At 41.8% G+C, this 19,536-nt stretch overlaps 1 protein-coding gene across 2 annotated transcripts; it reads left to right on the forward strand.

The window, feature by feature from the left end:
- Positions 1–1,697: 1,697 nt before the first annotated feature.
- ERGIC3 (ERGIC and golgi 3) lies at positions 1,698–19,536 on the forward strand. Of its 2 annotated transcripts, XM_073683722.1 has the most exons (14): positions 1,698–1,857; positions 5,371–5,441; positions 7,118–7,205; positions 10,852–10,971; positions 11,580–11,676; positions 11,751–11,916; positions 12,025–12,082; positions 13,592–13,606; positions 14,535–14,566; positions 15,810–15,906; positions 16,258–16,322; positions 18,224–18,360; positions 18,443–18,498; positions 18,878–19,536. In XM_073683722.1, exons 1-14 carry the CDS (start codon positions 1,770–1,772, stop codon positions 18,955–18,957), a joined length of 1,170 nt encoding a protein of 389 aa, XP_073539823.1. In that variant the 5' UTR covers positions 1,698–1,769; the 3' UTR covers positions 18,958–19,536. The 2 variants fall into 2 exon arrangements, with proteins under 2 accessions (XP_073539823.1, XP_073539824.1); XM_073683723.1 differs by lacking the exon at positions 13,592–13,606.

Consider the following 19,536-nt stretch of genomic DNA (forward strand, 5'->3'; position numbering starts at 1 on the left):
CCACTCCTAGGCAGTCCCTGGTACCACAGCTGTCGACCGCAAAGGTTGGGATCGCTGAACAGGGAGATGGGACCGGAATCACTGACAGGCAGGATTAGGAGATTGATAGGCAGTCATGGAATTCAGGGATAGGTTCTTGTTCAAACGCACGGGTCTTTTGAAACAGTACAGGTACCGCTGGAGCGGCTTCGGGGTCACGTATAAACTCCACAAGACTACAGGGGACGATACTGGAGAAGGAAATAACTATAATAGACTGAGAGCGGGAGACCTAGCAACCTACAGTTACACACACACTACCACTAAGGAAACTATAGGGGTTGCTCGGGCACTTCCCTATTGGGAGAGTGCCTTTCATACAAGATGCCTCCCAGCTATTGGCTGGGGGCATCTTTGGAGGTGCATGCTGCCCCTTTAACAGCAGGGGAGCGTGCGCACTAGGCACGCCACTGGAAGCTTGTGCAGCGCACACATGAGAAGCAGGCAGAAGAGCATGAGGATGCTGCCGTGGCTGGGGCGGTATGTTGGCGTCCCCGCATCGAGGGAGAAAAGGAACCATGCAGGGGCGCCGGCAATGGGCGTTACAGTGGCTCTTATCTTTATTATTTATGGAGGGAAGTGCTCCTATTAGGGAAGTGGAACATTCTCACAGTGAACTATGTCTTCCAGAATGAACAATGACAGACACCAAAACCCTATTTTTTTTTTTTAGATCAAAGTTGTGCCCACATACCTCCCCTTGTTGAGCTCATAATATGGGGGCTTGTTGTGGGATGTACTGGGTCTTTCTGAATTTTGTGAGATCCCCAACTTACAGGATATCTTCACCCCTGGAGGTCCCAGGCGGTATGATATTGTCGTCATGTTTCCTATTGCAATTTACCTTTCTATTCAGATGAAATATGGCCTGGATGGCATCATCCATCCGTCTGATATTCAGTTGGAGGGGTTAGAATGGCCTTATAGTGATGTGAGTGAATGCGTTATGTTCGTCCCTTGGCTACGACGCCAAAAATATATCTCCTATAAATATCGGGAGTAACACGTTCATTCTTCTTGCGCTTTATAGAAAAGATAGCAGTGGAAGAGCCAACGCAACAAATTACAGCAAAACCATCTACTAAGCCGCTTCAGGAAAAAGATTTACAGCTGAATGGAGCACGATGACCAGATTCATGAACTGGCGAGCGCTGATTAAGGAATTAAGTCTGATATCCAGTGTGCGATGTCGCCAGACATGTACGGTAACCGGGGACCTGGCGTACATTACTGGAGTCCGTTACATCACAGTAAAGTGTGATAAATGACCATGCCCAGTCCACGTCCTGCCCATATTGGCATAGCTGGCCAGGACTGTAAATGCCAAAAGTCGCCCAACTGCTGAGTTTCGCAAAAATATTGCAACTTATTAAAGTGTTTACGATAGATTTCTGGAGTAAGAACCTTAATGAATCATCCCCCTTTGTGTGCACACACTCACAGCCACTGACACAAATAACATTAGCCGCTAGGTGGCACCATAGCCTCGTTAGTTTGACGAGTGAAACCAAAATGCGCATGCGCTCCAAGCACGCTGTTCGGCGCTTAGGACAGCGTCTCTGAAAACTGTGACGCTTCGAATCTCGACCTGTCGCACTGGTTCTTTTCAACTGCGCACGCGTCATCCGGAAGCCGCTGTGTTATTGGCTGTCAGTCTGACCAATGAAATAAGGACGTATGGTAAATGGACCCGGACGTGCTGTGGAGGCTCTCTGCTTCCGGTTGAGAAGATGGAGGCGTTTCACCGGCTCCGGCAGTTTGATGCTTATCCTAAAACATTGGAAGATTTCAGAGTGAAGACTTGCGGCGGAGCAGTGGGTAAGAGCGGGGCTCAGGGGTGGAGGAGTCTAGTGCATACGGGAGGGCGCTGAGAGCGAGAGCTCCTGTCCTCAGCGGCCAGCTGTGATCCTGCCACTGACTGGTGACAGCGCCCCGGGATTATCAGTGACTGGTGACAGTGCCCGGGATTATCAGTGACTGGTGACAGCGCCCCGGGATTATCAGTGACTGGTGACAGCGCCCCGGGATTATCAGTGACTGGTGACAGCGCCCCGGGATTATCAGTGACTGGTGACAGTGCCCGGGATTATCAGTGACTGGTGACAGTGCCCGGGATTATCAGTGACTGGTGACAGTGCCCGGGATTATCAGTGACTGGTGACAGCGCCCCGGGATTATCAGTGACTGGTGACAGCGCCCCGGGATTATCAGTGACTGGTGACAGCGGCCCGGGATTATCAGTGACTGGTGACAGCGGCCCGGGATTATCAGTGACTGGTGACAGCGCCCCGGGATTATCAGTGACTGGTGACAGCGCCCCGGGATTATCAGTGACTGGTGACAGCGCCCCGGGATTATCAGTGACTGGTGACAGCGCCCCGGGATTATCAGTGACTGGTGACAGCGCCCCGGGATTATCAGTGACTGGTGGTCCCCAATCTTTCTTACTTTGTGAGTCACAGCTTTGAGAAATAGTCTTGAGCCGCATTCTAAGTGAAGAAACAAGTCATATAACGAATAAATATCAGGCAACAACTGGAAATGGCTGCAGATAAGGCAGAGTTAGGAAATGTGACAGATCGGCATGAAGTCTCATAGGTGCCACCTGTGATTACATGTTTTCGGTCAGCCTTTCTAAATCTGTGTTGTACTCTTAATTGACAGCTGTAGCATGCAGACACCCGCCGTGGTGATCTATAAATGTCGTTCCTTATGCACCATACACATACAGAGCGAGTAGTGAAAAGTGAGCTGTGCGCAGCAGGTGGTGATGGACCTTGTCTTGGAGAAGGAATTGCTCTTCCTCTTCCACCTCACCCTCTTGTTGAGCTGCCTTTCCCTGCACTAAAGAAAAAGTTTGTCTGCTCCCCTTGCTCTAATACACCAAACTAGGGGGGCCACAGGTTGTGAACCCCTGCTGTAACCAATGAGAACCTGGTATTCCTACTGCCATATTCCTTAATATTCTTACTGATATGTGCCCTGTAATTGCTGCGTATCCAGGATTCTTACTCGTAGGCTTTGTGTTGTGTACTTTGTATTCTTATTGATAGGCTCCCTGCAATTTTTGTGTGCCTCAATCTGACAGCTGCCCTGCAAGTGCCATGTAACCAGTATTCTTTCTGACAGGCGCCTCCAAAAGATGTGTGCCTAATATTCTTCCTTATGCAATTGGCATGTGGCCATTATTCACACTGATCCTTTAATTGCCGTGTTCCCAGTATTCTTATCGACAGGCACCCTGAAGGGAAAGCTTCTCTCAGAAGGCCTCACTCTTAGGCTCCTGGTCACTGATGCTCCCAGCACTGTATGAATTATACCTCTGCATTAAAGTTGCTCATGATGGATATTGCATTAAAGGGAATCTGTCAGTATGATAAGCCGTCTATATGGGTATGTAGGTCATAGGAAGCTGAATAAAATGATACCTTGATATCTGCGATCAGATTTCAGGGAAATCCACTTTTTTCTTAATATGTTAAAGAGCTGTTATGATCTTTGGGTTGGACATAAATCTGCTTGAGAATCTGCCTCCAGAGCTGCTTATAAGTGAAATGAGGCATTACCAGTGTGAGACATGTAACAATTGACAGTTTGCTCTCCTGATGATCTACATTGGGAAAGGACTGGAAAGACCATAACGCAATAGGGTCTTATCCGGGTGAAAAATGTATCAATTGAGAAGGAGAATTGCTCACCTGGCTGGGTTGTGTACCCACAACCACTTATTACACTTAGATACAGGCTGCTGCAGACCTATGAAGATATCGATAGTGGAGAAGAATGAGTTACTTTCTATGCTGCCTGGACGGAGTCAGAGACTTATGTACATTAAATGTAGTTTATCAATGCGTTTTGAAGTTTCACACTTCTTCAGGACAAACCACAGCCTCCAGAGCTTATTTTAAATGAAAGGAGGCGTTATCGGTGTGAGACATGTAACGACTGACAGTCTGCTCTAAATGTCTCATACCGGTAATTCCTCTCTTTATTTATAATGATCTCTTGAGGCAGATTCTCATGCAGATCACTGTCCTTTCCACAGCTCATTAACGTATAAGAAAAAGATGGATTTCTCTGGAATAAGACATTGGATCGCAGATACCAAGATATCATTTTATTCAGTTTCCTATGACCTACATGCCCATATAGACAGTTTAGGAGGGTTGAACCTACTGACAGATTCCCTTTAAGAGGTTAAACTCTTGATAAACCCTGTAAGCTAATGTGGCATGTTTTAATAAATGTGAAATATTAGGAGCTGCTTTACGTAAAGCTTTGTACTGTTCTGCAGAGACTCGTCCCTTTGACAATGTGAATGGTATGGGTTATCAGACCTTGTGTTTTTATTAAAGGGACACTACAGGAAAATGGATGTTACCTTTTTAATTATTCATGACACATTAAACGCTCACTTAAATAATTCTTGCTAAACTGTGATTTGTGGCAGCTGCTGTCTGCAGTACAAATACCTGCTAAGTAGCAAGTTCTACCATCCTTGTCAGATCGCAAACGAATGCCGTTAAAGGGTTACTCAGAGCAGCCAATCAAATTCTAGCTTTTACTTTTCAAGAGAAGGTTAGAAAATAAACTTGGTGCTCTGCATCCTAAACCCCCATATTCTTCCATATGTTTGCATTTGGATAGAGGGTATTGCATGCATAATTGCATTAGCAAACCTCATTGGAGCGTGATGCTGCTGCACTCGTGGCAGTTAACCATTTGTGTTAAACTATTCTTCTCTGACGTGGTTAGCACATAGTCATGTAGCCCAGTCCTGCTATTGTCAGCTGCGAAGAACCAGGTGTATGGAGGGAGCTCAGGATAAGCAGCCTGTAATTATAAAGATGACCATTTAGCACAGATAATTATAAAGATGACCATTTAGCACAGATAATTATAAAGATGACCATTTAGCACAGATATGTTTGGAAACTTTTTTTTTTCTATATTCTTAAATAGAAATTATGGAAAAAAGTGATTTTTCTGTAGGATTTCCCACCATATAACTTTCACTGGAGATTGTAATATTTGCCCCTGTATAGGCATATGTTGCTGACCGACTGCCATAGTGTACAAAAAGAAAAAAAATCAGTATTATTCAATACATAAAACAGACTAATTAGGAAAAAAATGTAGTGACTTAAAATCCCCAAAACATCTGTTAAAATGATGGTTGTGGCCAACCCCTTTAATGGGGTGCCAGGTGTCACACGCAGTCATATAACTGCACATAGGTCATCACTTTATGTGAGGACAACTCCTATAAATGCATATTGCTATAAACTTTTTGTATTTTGCCGAAATAACTTTTCTTTTTTTCTCTTCTAGTTACGGTAATTAGTGGACTTATAATGCTGATATTATTTCTCTCTGAGCTTCAGTATTTTCTCACAAAAGAAGTAAGTGCAAACCTTTCTGTGACTCTCTTTATAGTGTGACTGCTTTTTCTGAAAGACACTTCGTGGCTTTGGTCCTCTCTTCCTGATTGTCCGGGGTTCCTGAGTGCAGTGTGGGGCAGGAGGCCAGGAAGTGAAATTCTTTCTCCCATCAGTTTGCTTTCTGAATAGCTGATCGTGGTGCACAATTGTATAAAGTGATTACAGCAGGAAAATCACTGAAAAAAATAAATTGCTAGGGTAGATTATATTATGCCATGGACAAATCTGATGCAAAACTTGCTTATGTTGCATGCAAAAAAATTGTCGTTTAAATCCACCCTTGAAGCCCTCAAGACCTTTTAAATAAAAAAAGTAACCTGTCAGAATGTTTTGCCCCACTACCTGATGTTGCCATAAAGGGAATCTGTCATCCCTGGGACGCTTTTACACTATTACTATGGGCATACAGGTAATAGAATGGATAAACTAGTCTTATCTATATGCCTCATAGCTGTGGTCTAGTTGTTGAGAAATAAACTTTTAATTTTTTATGTTAATGATTCCTTCCAGGCACCGTGGTGTAGGGTGCCTGGAAGAAATCTCTGCCTCCTGTCTTCATTACAATACTACCCCCCTCCCATGCACCTCACAGTACCCTGTGACCTGCAGTTGTGGTGCTGCAATCCCATGCCTGCACCCTACTTACCAATACCTGGTCACAATAGAAATATATGTACTGCAGGGGGCAGCACTGATGCAAAATACTGATGGGTAAACGCTCCTCTATCCTCCATGAGGGTGGTGTTTGCTAATTCTAATAGATGCACATGGCTAAGGCTTGTATAAGATGCAAGTCACACAGAAACGTGTGCTGCTACATGCCGCCTTATAGCCTATTGTTGCCGCTGTCCATTCCTTATTCCCTCCGTAGATATCTTGATTGATGTCCCTTGGACTGAGCTTCAGATGACTTTCTCTTTTCTCAGGGATGTCTGTTCCAGTTTCCATTTAACTGCTGCATATGATTAAATATAACAAGCTTTCACATAATCGCCTTTTTAAAGCTCCTCTGCCAGTACTTCTGTGGCGTCCTATTGGAAACAGTGTATTGCAGTCTACATGACTGCTTACCTCTCCATTACATTTTTTGGGAGGTTGCAAAAATACACCATACCCTTTTGTGTGTGGCCTTAGCCTTAATTGCTTGGTAATTAATATGTATAGGTGGGATTCCATGTTGGTTTGTCTTTTTCTTTTTTTTTTTGGTGTAGTTTTTGAAGTCAAAAGCAAAAACTGATCCTAAAGCACTCATGTGACATTGTTTTACCACGTGAGCGCTGCAGCTAATCAGCAGTCGCTCATGGGTTGGAGCTCTCGCACTTCCTTTTGAACAGAACTCAGACATGCAAGGGAAGTATAAGAACTGCAGCCCATGAGCCACCGCTGATTGGCTGCAGCGCTCATGCGACATAAAAAAATCATGTGAGCAGGGTAGGGAAGGGTGAGTGTCTGTTATATTTATTTTGGTGATGGAAATATAGTTCTTAAAGGGGTTGTCTGCAGCTGACAACCCTTCTAAACAGTGTTGAAAGAACTTGAAAGTATCCATGGAGCCTGTCACCAGTTCGCTTGTGCAAATAACTTTGTTTCCACTATATTTTTGCCTTTATCTGTCATTCTTTGTATCTTTTCTCCAGGTTTATCCAGAATTGTTTGTTGACAAGTCTAGAGGAGACAAGTTAAAGATTAATATCGATATTCTATTTCCACATATGCCTTGTGCCTGTGAGTAAGCTTTCCGAACTGGTTGGTGGTTATCATACAGGGTGTGATAATAAATCATTGGACTCTATAGCAAAAGTCCTAAGTAACCCCCCCCCCCACCTTAAAAATAAATATATTTGTCATAGTATGGTGAGAGAGAGGGACGTGTATTGAAGCATGAACACACATTGTTCCTCTTCTGAATCCTTTGTGTTATCTCCCAGTATGATACTCATTTCGTTGCCTCCATAGAGTTTAATGCCACCTTCTCCCACACACTGAAACTATTTGCCCTATGCCACTGTCTACAAGATGTTGAACAAGAAGAAACATCTTAATCTTTCTTGGTTTGTGTGAAAAAAAAAAAAAAAAAAAAAAAAAAAAAAAAAAAAAAAAATACAATGCTGTGTATACAATCCTTTCTCAATTGCATAAATTGTTAGTGGATCTGGCAGCATTTTTTACCAATCAAAAGTTTAATCACTTCCAATTTATCAATCTCAAAATATGTTTCCATAAAAATTTTGATCCAGTAGCTCTGCAATTGGATTTGCTTGTGCATGGCTTTGTGTAATGCAAATCCACAGATTCAACTACCAAAAGAGGTTCTCCTGTAGTAGAAATAAATAAATAAATTAAATGTTATGAGTGCTGGTTGCTCAGTAGCTCTGGAGCGGCTTTGGAAGAAATGTCACCTCCACCCGGATGTCACCAGGACCACTGAAGCCTATGATTAGCTGCAACAGTCAGGTAACTAGGAGAGGGTGTCATCAAAAAAACATTTGATAATGTGCTCTTATGGTCACCTGACCACTGCAGCTAATCACAGGTTACTGCGGTCATGTTGAAATCTGAACAATGTAGCCATCGTTCCAAAGCAGACTTCACTTGATGGATGTGTAACAGAAGGTGAGTGCCTGCTTTTGTAAATTAGTGTCAGATAACCTCTTTAATTATCAAATCACAATTCATTTTTGAACATTAAATTCTCATTACACTGACACAAGAACCTGTCCTAGAATATTAACAGGATAGCTGTTTGTACATGTGCAGAAGGACGCTTCACTGCTGTCATGTCGAGAGTACGTATACCATGTACTATCAAGGTCTATATAGGTCACAACAATCTCTCAATATTAAGAACGACTGTGTGGACAGCAGTGTGAGCAGCCGCCTCTTACCTCACTATCCCTGGTATCTCCAGTGTTAGATCAGATGTATCGGGTGGACAGCAGTGTGAGCAGCCTCTTCTTACCTCTGCACTCCTGGCATCTCAATTATGAGATCAGCCTATCCACTGGGAGCACATCTTCCTACATATGAAGAGGAGGACGGGGCACCTATCCTATTAACATTGTAGAGCAGGTTTCTGTCAGTGTAACAAGACAGGGGTTTAAGCTAAGATCCTGGGGCAGAGACTGCATAGATTGTTATTCTGTGCAACATTGTTTACATTAAACTCTAAACTTCTTCTCTGTCTTTGACAACTGCGGATCCTCAATTTTGCCTTGGATCCTTTAGTAAATAATAAATTGCTTAATTTTAAACGATATATTTGTCATATTCTCCAATTATTATACCTATTTAATGTCTTAACACAGTATCACATACTTGTATGTGATTGTGGGGGTAGCCACATGTGCAGAGGGCTCAGGAGATGAGCTCCCTCCACACGGGAAGATAACAGCTATATTAAAGAAGCACTCCTATTAACATTTTTATCTTCTTATTGTTTTGCAGTCATCATTTCATATGACACCTCACTTACAATTGCTCATTTTTTCCCTTCTACCCAGTTAATTCTTCTCTTTGCTGAATTGTAAAGCGCTGCGGAATATGTTGATGCGATATAAATAAAAATATTATTATTATTATTATCCTTCTAAGCTCTATGTAGAAACAGGTAGTCTATTTTCCCTGCATGAGTTATCACTGCAAAAGTCCCTGGCAGGTGGAGGAAGCTGCAGCTTGGTCAGGAGTTGAAGAGGGGGATGACTCCTGCAGGGTAAAATGCTTCCTATTTCAATATAGAGCAGAGAAAAGAAGAATTAATTGGGTAGAAAGGCAAAATGAGCACTTGTAAGTACAGAGTGCTATATAATATGATGACTGCAATATATTAAGAGGATAAAAGCTTTGATGGTAGGAGTGCTTCTATAAATAATGGGCATCTTTATCTTAATAGCTGTGGCCGCAGATGAGCAATCTGACAGCGGCATTTAATTAGAAGATGCTCCACTGCTCATGCTTACCGGCTCCCATCGGCACCCTCCTGTGACACAATTGCGGGGCACCTATGTGTTATGGTTACTGAGGGCCTGCTGAAGGCTCCTGTCGCCACCATTTTTGGAATCTTCTAAAGCTCAGCTATGTGCTGAGCTTCAAAGGAGACCAAAATTTACACTATATACTGGAATACTATTGGATGATCACAGATTGAATTCCACTAAAGGGACTAAAAGAACAAGTTAAAAAAAAGTTTTTAAAAATGTATATAAAAGCTTAAGAAAAAAATAAAACCAGTTCAAATCGCCATAAAGTTCTGATCTATCAAAATATAAAATTGATTAACCCAATCTGTAAGTCCCATAACGAGAAAAAAATTCAAAACGTCAGAAATGTCTTATTCTAGTCACAATTCCTTCCAAAAAAAAATACATTAAAAACAGATCAAAACTTCCAATATAGACAAAAGTTGTATCAATAAAAACAGCTAATCACGCAAAAAACAAGCCCTCACTCAGCTCGATCTATGGAAAAACAAAAATGTTACAAGTCTCGAAAAATGGCGACAAAAGCACAAATTTTTTTTAGGATTTCTGTATATATTATTTTTTTTTTTCTCCACTTTTAATAAAAAAAAAAAAAAAAAAAAAAAAAAAAAATCTATACAAATTTGGTATAGTTGTAATTGTACTGACCTGGAGAATCCTGATGCAGAGTAATTTTACCATAGAATGTACACCGTAAAAATAAAACCATGGCGAAATTGCATTTTTATTTATTTTTTTCAATTTCTCCACACTTGGAACTTTTTTTTTACCATTATCAAGTACACTGTGTGGTAAAATCAATGTTGCATTCAAAAGTACAACTCGTCCACAAAACAAACCGTTATGGCTCTTGGGAGAAGGGGAGGAAAAAAATGCAAAAATTGGCTGGGAAGAGGTTAATGTGACACTTTAATATACACACTCACACTTGCATTCCTGCTTATTTCAAAACACAATGTACAGTAATTTATTATTCAAGGTTCAGTTTGAATGAAGATTAGATTCTTCAAATTGATGATGTAACTACAAAAGTGGGATCTATATAGTTTAATTAGTTATTTTACTCCATTATATAGCGCCATTAATTCCACTGCGCTTTACAGACATTATGGGCACTGTCCCCTTAGGGAATCTAGATTGTGAGCCCCAATCAGTATGTCTTTGGAGTGTAGGAGGAAACCGGAGAACCCGGAGGAAACCCACGCAAACACAGGGAGAACATACAAACCCCTTGCAGATGTTGTCCTTGGTGGGATTTGAACCCAAGACCCCAGCGCTGCAAGGCTGCAGTGCTAACCACTGAGCCACTGAGCTGCCCCATCTGTAAATGATATTTAATACTTGGTACCAAGTTTTTTGTTTTTGACTGACCATGTGACTTGTTTATATGGCAGATCTGAGCATAGATGCCATGGATGTGGCTGGGGAGCAGCAGCTGGATGTGGAACACAATCTATTCAAGCAGCGGCTGGATAATGATGGGAAACCAGTGACTTCGGAAGCTGAGAAGCATGGTAAATGCAGCAGGAATGAGAATGCTCTTCTTAAATTATTATTCTGTCATTGTTGGGATTACTGACCTAGGAGACCTTACTAAATTGCAAGAAAATCCTTTTGATGATGTGTATTGCAGTATGTAGGGAAATGGCCACTGGCTGGGCTTCATAGGAGGACCAACGTGGCAGCCATCAGCCTCCAGCAGGCCCCTGGCTGTCCATGGTAGCCTATCAGCACCATGCAATCATATGGCAAGGGTTGATCAATGGGTGTTTGCACTAGCAGCCCATCTATTTAAATGCCATGGTCAAGTTTTGGCAGCAGTAATTGGAGCTAACTTCCATCATTGCTGTTAAAAGCAGATGTCTGCTCTGTAACATGTCAACATGCATGACAAATGCCAGCTAGCTCCGTTACTGAGTGAGTTTATACTCCCACTGCACCCATATGATCATAAATGTATTCTATATGATCACAAAGGGGTTAAAGGCACATGCCGCCGGATACATGATGGACCTTTTCCATAGGTTGAGAACCAAGAGTGTATACTACTACCCACCATGAATTTCCCAGTTCTACAAGCCTAAGTCTTTTAGCCAACATTTATTTTGCTTTTTTTTTTCAGATTTAGGGAAAGCAGAGGAACACGTAGCTTTTGACCCCAAAACGTTAGACCCAAATCGCTGTGAAAGCTGCTTTGGTGCAGAATCTGAAGATATTAGGTATTTATAAAGGACTTTTGATGTATAATATTTCTTTGTTTGTGTAGCTATAACACCCCTTGTATTCCCTGCAGGTGTTGTAACACATGTGATGATGTGCGAGAGGCTTACCGACGGAAAGGATGGGCGTTCAAGACTCCAGATTCAATCGAACAGTGTAAACGGGAAGGGTTCAGCCAAAAGATGCAGGAGCAGAAGAATGAGGGATGCGAGGTGTACGGATTCTTAGAAGTCAACAAGGTAATGACTTTGTAGATGTCCTGATTTGGTCTCACTTTATTCTCAATATTCAGATTAGTATCTGAAAATCAATTTCTTAGTTGATTTTATTTTTTTTTTGTCATTTAGGTGGCTGGGAACTTTCATTTTGCCCCTGGTAAAAGCTTCCAACAGTCACATGTCCATGGTGAGTATTATCTACACTGGAAGAAATAAGTGTCGTCATCAGGCCACTGAACGTTATGTGATTACAGTCTGTCTTGGAACTCACTTCTGTAAAGCTTAGTAGAATAATGATATGTTTTGCATGGTTGAATGCGCTGTAAAGGTTAACCAGGATCTGCAAGGAAAGTTAATAAAGGAGACTATGTGGGCTGGGAGAATGGGAACGTATTAATTTTCCTTAAAGGGGATGTCCAGCCCCTTGAATTTGCTTGCTTATTTTCTACCATTTTGCACTTGGAGTATTACTAACATTACAGATCACTTACCCCTTCCATGTCTCCTCTCCCTGGATCACTTTCTGGTGCCCTGGCCTTTAGTGGAGATGTTTCAGCATTGACATGTAACTGCTGCAGACCCCACTAAGGTCACTCCTGCAACCAGTGATTGGCTGCAGCAGTCACTTATACATTTTGAAATGTCATCAGGCGTGTCGGATCATAATTAAGGCCAGCATAACTCCCTTTAATTAGGACATTCTAAACGAATAGTGAAAAAAAATTTGTCTGGAAAATCCCTCTAAAAGATTTATTGTATCTAATGTGAACAGTCTGTTTGCATGCCTGCATTGTGTTCTGTTGTTTTTGCTCTCTGTGCTTGTGTTTTGTGCTTTTTGTATAATTTTTTTTTTTTTGTGGGACAATCCTTAGGTTGTTGAGTGTTTGTTTATAAAAAACAAAACAAAAAACCCCTAAAATATCAACTACCGTAAAACTAAAATAGCTTGGTGTCTTCTGTAGAGCTTTCTAGTTATCTATGACAGTCACTGTCCATACTGCACTATGTTGTATGATGGATCCAATCGGCATCTGATACACCTGGCTTACTTATGATGTGCTTCGTCAGGGGCAAGTACAGTGGAAAGTATTTTACCAGCGCTTTGAGTTTTTAAATGCTTAAAGGGGTTTTCCCACGAACAACAGTTCATTTCAATCAATAGATCTTGGAATAATAATAACTTCCACAATTGGATGTATTTAAATAAAATGTTCCTGTGCTGAGATAATCTTATAAATGTGCCCCTGCTGTGTCCTGTGTAATGGCTGTGTCTGACCGTACAGGGACATGGTCTGATCATACCACAGCTGGTGGGCAGGGGAGGGCGCAAAAGAGTATACAGACAGGACAGCAGGGGATCACAGCTGACTCTTTTTGTGAGGCAAAACATTTCACTGCCTGTTTTTAAGCAATATTTTACCTGCCAGAATGAATAATTTGCGATGCTGTATTGTCCTGTCTGTATAATATTTTACTCCAACCCCCCCGTCCCTTGCCCAGGAGCTGTGTTATGATGAGACCATGTCCCTGTACGGTCAGACACATCCATTACACAGTACACAGCAGGGGCACATTTATAAGATTATCTCAGCACAGGAACATTTTATTTAAATACCTGCAATTGTGGAAATTATTATTACTGCGGCATAATAAAGAAACCATTTCTCTCTTCTCTTCCTGCCTTCTCCACTTGCAGTACACGCTGTTGAGAGTAAGTTGTGTTTTTTTGTTTTTTGTTTTTTTTTCTTCATTTTAACTCTTGTATACTTCATTATTACACCAGTGCCTGTCGCGTGTCGCTGTATTGTAGCTTTCATTCTCTCAGTCCACATAGTCTGCCAGTTAACTGTGTCCGGTAGTTATCGGATTGTTTTTCTTATATAGGGAGAACTTATTTGTGACTTGGTAATACATGTTAGTGAGAAGAAACTCTGACATAAGATTTTTTCATTTTGTAAAAGTTATTGCGCTAGGTTCTGATCGGATCTGCAACTTTCTTTCCGTTTATCATGAAAACCACACTGCAGCGTCGGCTCATCTTGTCTTTAGCAGATGTAATCTGGGGGGCTTTGGGATTCCGTATTGAGCCTTTAAATATATACATGGGTTTTTATATCTTCTTCTTGGGTTGTTTAGATGGTCTTTTTAACCAGGAGCCGCACTGTATTTGACTACGGGCGGTGTATGATCCTACAGCTCCACTCCATACACTTGATGTGGTCTAAACGCGGGGAACATTTTCTTGTTATCTCTTCGCTTTCTTTCAATTACTGATTAAGTCATTACTGGAAACTTCCTTTTGATCCTGTGAATACAGTAAGGCCACTTTCAGACCACAATATGGGTTCATATTTTTTGCATCTAAATTTCTGCTGTCTTATTCAGCTTAGGATTTTTGGTGACCCCAGTCTGCCTCTGTAGCACTACATGAGGTCCAGAATATGGATGATAAAATACCAATTTATTGCTGTCTGAGATTGATAGAAAACGTTTTGTTCACAGGTGGTTTTTCATAGAAAAAAGGCTCAATTTCTTACTGTTGGTAGAAAAAGCATGGGTTTCAGTAAAAAAAAAATATATTCTTCACCTTTTTAATTCTGAATGTTCTCACTAATTTGTATTTCTCCCCTCTTTAACAGTCCATGACCTGCAAAGCTTTGGACTTGACAGTGTAAGTTCTGTTTTATATGTATGACTGTAGATTTGCATGTGTATACATTCAGACAGCCTGGCTATATTTCCACGCTGTGGTGCTTTTTATGGTTTCCTACAGATACTTATAGTTAGTGATCATAACTAGTACCAATACCTCCAGGGCTGTAAATAGACATCTCATACACAGAGCACCATATACATATACTGAATACAGCCATATTCAGGAAATCTCACCAGGTTTTTGCCTCTTGAGGGCAGCATAATGTAGAGGTAGAGACCCTGATTCCAGTGATATCACTTACTTGGCTGTTTGCTATGATTTTGATAAAATGGGTTTTATCAGGAGAATATCATTAGAGGACTAGTAAACCTGCTGCCATGTAGTCGTCCATATTCATGAGCCCTGCATAACCACGCCCCCATCACTGATTTGAAGCTTTCTGCCTATGCACAGTGTGCACAGAAAACTGTCAATCATTGATGTCGGCGGGGTTATACAGATCTCAGCATTCAGAGAACTTGTAGATCTGCTGCAGATACAGTTTTGATCACATCACTATTCTATCGAGCAGCTCAGTAAGTGGCACAATGCTGGAATCAGGGTTCCTGTCCCTACATCTTGCTGCTCTCAGATGAGGTAGAAAAAAATCTGGTTGTTTGAAGTTTGCCTCAAAAGGATTCATTCATTATGATGGAAAAAAAAATGTACCTGCGGCTTCAGAACCAGCAGTCCAGTGATTCCTGGCAGCCTCTGTTCACATTCCTGCAGCAATCACTTGCTGTTTGTGCACATGCCCCACTGCAGTCACTGGCCTCAGCAGTGATACTCGCATCCACTGAGGACAGTGAATCACTGTAAGAATGGTTAATGGAGACATATGCTGGGATAAATCATGTGTGTTTGGTGTTCCATCACATTGTCTGTCTGTGATTAATCCTATATGTAATATATCAGGAAAACATCATCTTCTAATGGCTGCTCTTTCATCCTACTGGTGGGATCCCTGAACAAATAACACCTATTGCCTGAGCTCTTCTGGTTTTTTTTTCTTCTGGGAAGGAGTAGATTGGTGACAGGGTGTTTTTACTCCCTTTAGGGTCAAACCCAACTCCCCAATGGTCTGACACTGTTGGCACTGAGGGTACATTGTCTGTATTGCTTGTTGATTCACTTGAGAGATATATATATATATATATATATATATATATAATCTCTCTCTCTATCTCTATTATAATTTTGTATTTTCTTTTCCTCACAGATTAATATGACGCATCATATTAAACATCTCTCCTTTGGAAGAGACTATCCTGGTCTAGTTAATCCTCTTGATGGGACAAGTGTGTCTGCCATACAATGTGAGTGTCAGCCGTGTTCTCTTCAGGCTCATTACTGTTTAATAAAAGTGCGGCTCGCTGACATTACCAGTATGGCTTCTCCTTCACCGCATTGCAATCCTTGGTGTACATGTTACATAGAGTAGCTGTGATTTGCACCCACATACAGTCTTTTATATTTAGTGAGGGGCTACAATCTCTGGCCCTTGAGAAATATACTATCCGGAGCTAAGGGTTTTACGTAACCTCTACTGTACATAGCAACGTTTCTTCAGTCAGACTAAAACGCTGAAGGATTTACTTGTCTTTGTAAGAACACACTAGAGACTAATGGAACTGCTGAATCTCAATCCATTTATCTCTATATTACAGCATCTATGATGTTCCAGTACTTTGTGAAAATTGTTCCTACAGTATACGTGAAAGTAGATGGAGAGGTAAGAAAAGCGGGCTACAGGGTGGTTGTGGAGTGTGACTTGTGGGCTTAGTTCTGCATGTTGCCATTCGTACTGTTCTGTGCCATTTAGTATTGCTTTACAGCCTGGATTTGGGTCTGTGAACTGACTATGGATAAAGGGGAAAATGAGAACCTTACACTTCTGTTGTGCTCTACTTATTTATTGAAGAGCTAGACAGGTACAATGTAGATAATCATTTGTCTTTTAAAGGGAACCTGTCACGTCATCTCAAGCATCTAAACTGCCCCCAGTGCATTGTTAGTGATGCAATGTGTATCACTAACACGTTATTTTCATTAAAATTTGATGTATATCATGTCCCAAAAGCACTTTATATACTTATGCAGTACCTGCTCATTTAGTCATAGGGGTGTGCTTAATTTTCGTTCAGTCATGGGCGTCACCGCCCACTCAATTTCATTGTCCTTGAAGTGCGACGTCACTTGAAACCGTTGTAAAATTCCAAGCTTTTGGAGTGTGAAGCCTCACCTGCGCAGTGTTGAGATTGCAGGGCCGTGTGTGTGGGTGGGTGTCGCGGAGCCGCACTTGGGACGTGTGTGTGTGGGTGTCGCGGAGCCGCACTTGGGACGAGTGTGTGTGGGTGGGTGTCGCGGAGCCGCACTTGGGACGTGTGTGTGTGTGTGTGTGTGTGGGTGTCGCGGAGCCGCACTTGGGACGAGTGTGTGTGGCGCGTAGCTTGGCTGTCCGATCTCAACATTGCACAACGGTTTCAAGTGGCATCGGTGCTTCCAGGGCAATCAAACAAATTGAGTGGGCGGTGACGCCCGTTACTGAATGAAAGTTAAGCACACCCCTATGACTAACTGAGCAGGTACTGTATAAGTATATAAAGTGCTCTTGGGACATGATTAAACCGCCGAATTTAACGAAAATAACGTGTTAGTGATGCACATAGCATCACTAACAACGCACTGGGGACAGTTTGGATGCTTGAAATGACGTGACAGGTTCTCTTTAATTTTTGGAGGTGGTTTGAACTGATTACTGCCTTTAAATGTAGTCACCACTAGAGGGAGCATGGGAGTTTCACTGCATCATGTTATAAATAGGCAGAATGCAGTAAGCTCCCTCTAGTCATGTCTGCACAGTCCACATGTAATCCCTTAGAGGGAATCTGTCAGCAGCTTTTTGCTATGTAATCTGAAGGCAACATGCTGTAGGGGTTAACAGACAGATTTCAGCAATGCCTCTCTTATCCATCTGGGTTTTGTTTACTTGTAATGAATGTTTTAGCACCAGTAGCTTATTGCTGGGACTAGCTGGTCTGGTGCCTCCTGATCTGACACACCCCCTCCTGTGACAGGCAGCTCACTGTCTATGGACCTTGTACATATAGAGCCCGGTGGGGGTGGGGTCAGTTTCTCAGCTATACTTCATGCTAAATATAAAAGTTCTGATTGTGTCAGAATGGCTGCACCTAGTAATCTAAGTTGTATATCATTGGATTCAGGGTTTCTTTGCTTACATCAGGCTGCTCTCAGATGAGGTAGCAAAATCCTGCTGACATAGTTTTAAAGAAAATATGTCTATGCTGGGGGTTTTAAAACACTACAAAAGAAAAAAAAAAATGAAGCTCTAAATCCAAAAATATGATACTCAACAGTGCCAAATGTTGGGCCTATTTGATATAAAACAAAGAACAAAATGACAGTCTTTAGATGTGTAAATCCACCATTGAATTTCTGCTTTCCTTGGATTCTTGCACACACAGCTATATTTGTATCTTAGAGAGGACAGGTAATATTCAGCTGTGTGAATGGAAGCAACCAGTGATGCTTTTTATTAATAATCCTTCACAATCCTGTTCTTCCCATAATGAATAGCTAGATAACTTTGATATTCACATTTTTCTTTTCTAGATATTACGCACCAATCAGTTTTCAGTAACCAGACATGAAAAGATTGCAAACGGTTTGATTGGTGATCAGGGTCTCCCAGGGGTATTTGTCCTATATGAGCTTTCTCCTATGATGGTAAAGCTGACAGAGAAGCACAGGTGAGACCTCCCGGCACTGCAACGTGACATGTACCATTCTGGTAGCCAACGTGTATGATGATATGTTCTCTGTTCTTTTTAGGTCATTTACCCACTTTCTAACTGGAGTGTGCGCCATTATCGGAGGAGTGTTCACAGGCAAGTGCTAAGGGTGTTCTGCCATATATCATATATCATATCATATCATTGATGAAGGTTGCCATTTCAAAGTTTTGCCCCCTTCTTAAACACAATCAGCATGGTCTAATAAAATAATAAGAAGCATACTAGCTTACCAATCTCCTCCTACTCCTCTTCCATTGCTGCTCGGATGGTCTCCATGATTCCTTTGCCAGCCTGGCATATGACTGCTACAGCTAATCACTGGGAGTGGGGAATTGGTTGGGGAGTATGCATTTTATTAGACCATACAGCGTACTTTAACAAATATATAAAAAGTTGGGTGTGAAAGCCAGTCACTAACCTATGGTACTTATGATATGCTTTACACTTTACTTTCTTTACTTTCATGACACAGTTGCTGGACTTATTGATTCACTGATCTACTACTCCACACGTGCCATTCAGAAAAAAATTGAACTTGGGAAAACCACATAATGGTGGACAGGAAATGTTCTTACCGCCTTCAGGACTGACACTGGGATATCTGCACAATGGAGATCGGGAAGGGGACGTGTTGTCTTTCTGGGAAAAACGCCATGAAACAGATGTAAGACTCCTTGAGCTGCAGCCTGCATTGTTTCCCACGGAAATATTTTATGCATAACGTGCAGTGTACTTGGACAGCGTGCGGCTGGTTCATTCTGCATCACTGGTGAGGTCTGCTCTTGTTTTTACTCCATCTTCCTCAATACCCCACCAAGGTGGGAGGTGACGGCAGCTCTCTCCAGTCACGTCTTGGGATGTGACCTCTTTGGTGGACAGTACTGTTGTGATTTCTTTTCTGTAACTGGAAGACTCCACTGCTGTTCTCATCCTGCCACTCTGGGAATGGCCACCTCTGCCTGGGTATGGCACCCACTATATTTCTCAGTGGGTTACAAGGAGCATCTGTTCTTCACACTAAAGCAGATGATGTACCATATTTTTTTAAACCAATGACTTGCATCATGGAAATGACTGTGATTGTGGATCTCATTACTGTACAGCCATTAAATTAACAGAATGATTCTTTTA

Source organism: Phyllobates terribilis, unplaced genomic scaffold (genome assembly GCF_046119375.1).
Source record: "Phyllobates terribilis strain yellow unplaced genomic scaffold, ASM4611937v1 Scaffold_5__5_contigs__length_657084704, whole genome shotgun sequence".
NCBI classification, from domain to species: Eukaryota; Metazoa; Chordata; class Amphibia; order Anura; family Dendrobatidae; genus Phyllobates; species Phyllobates terribilis.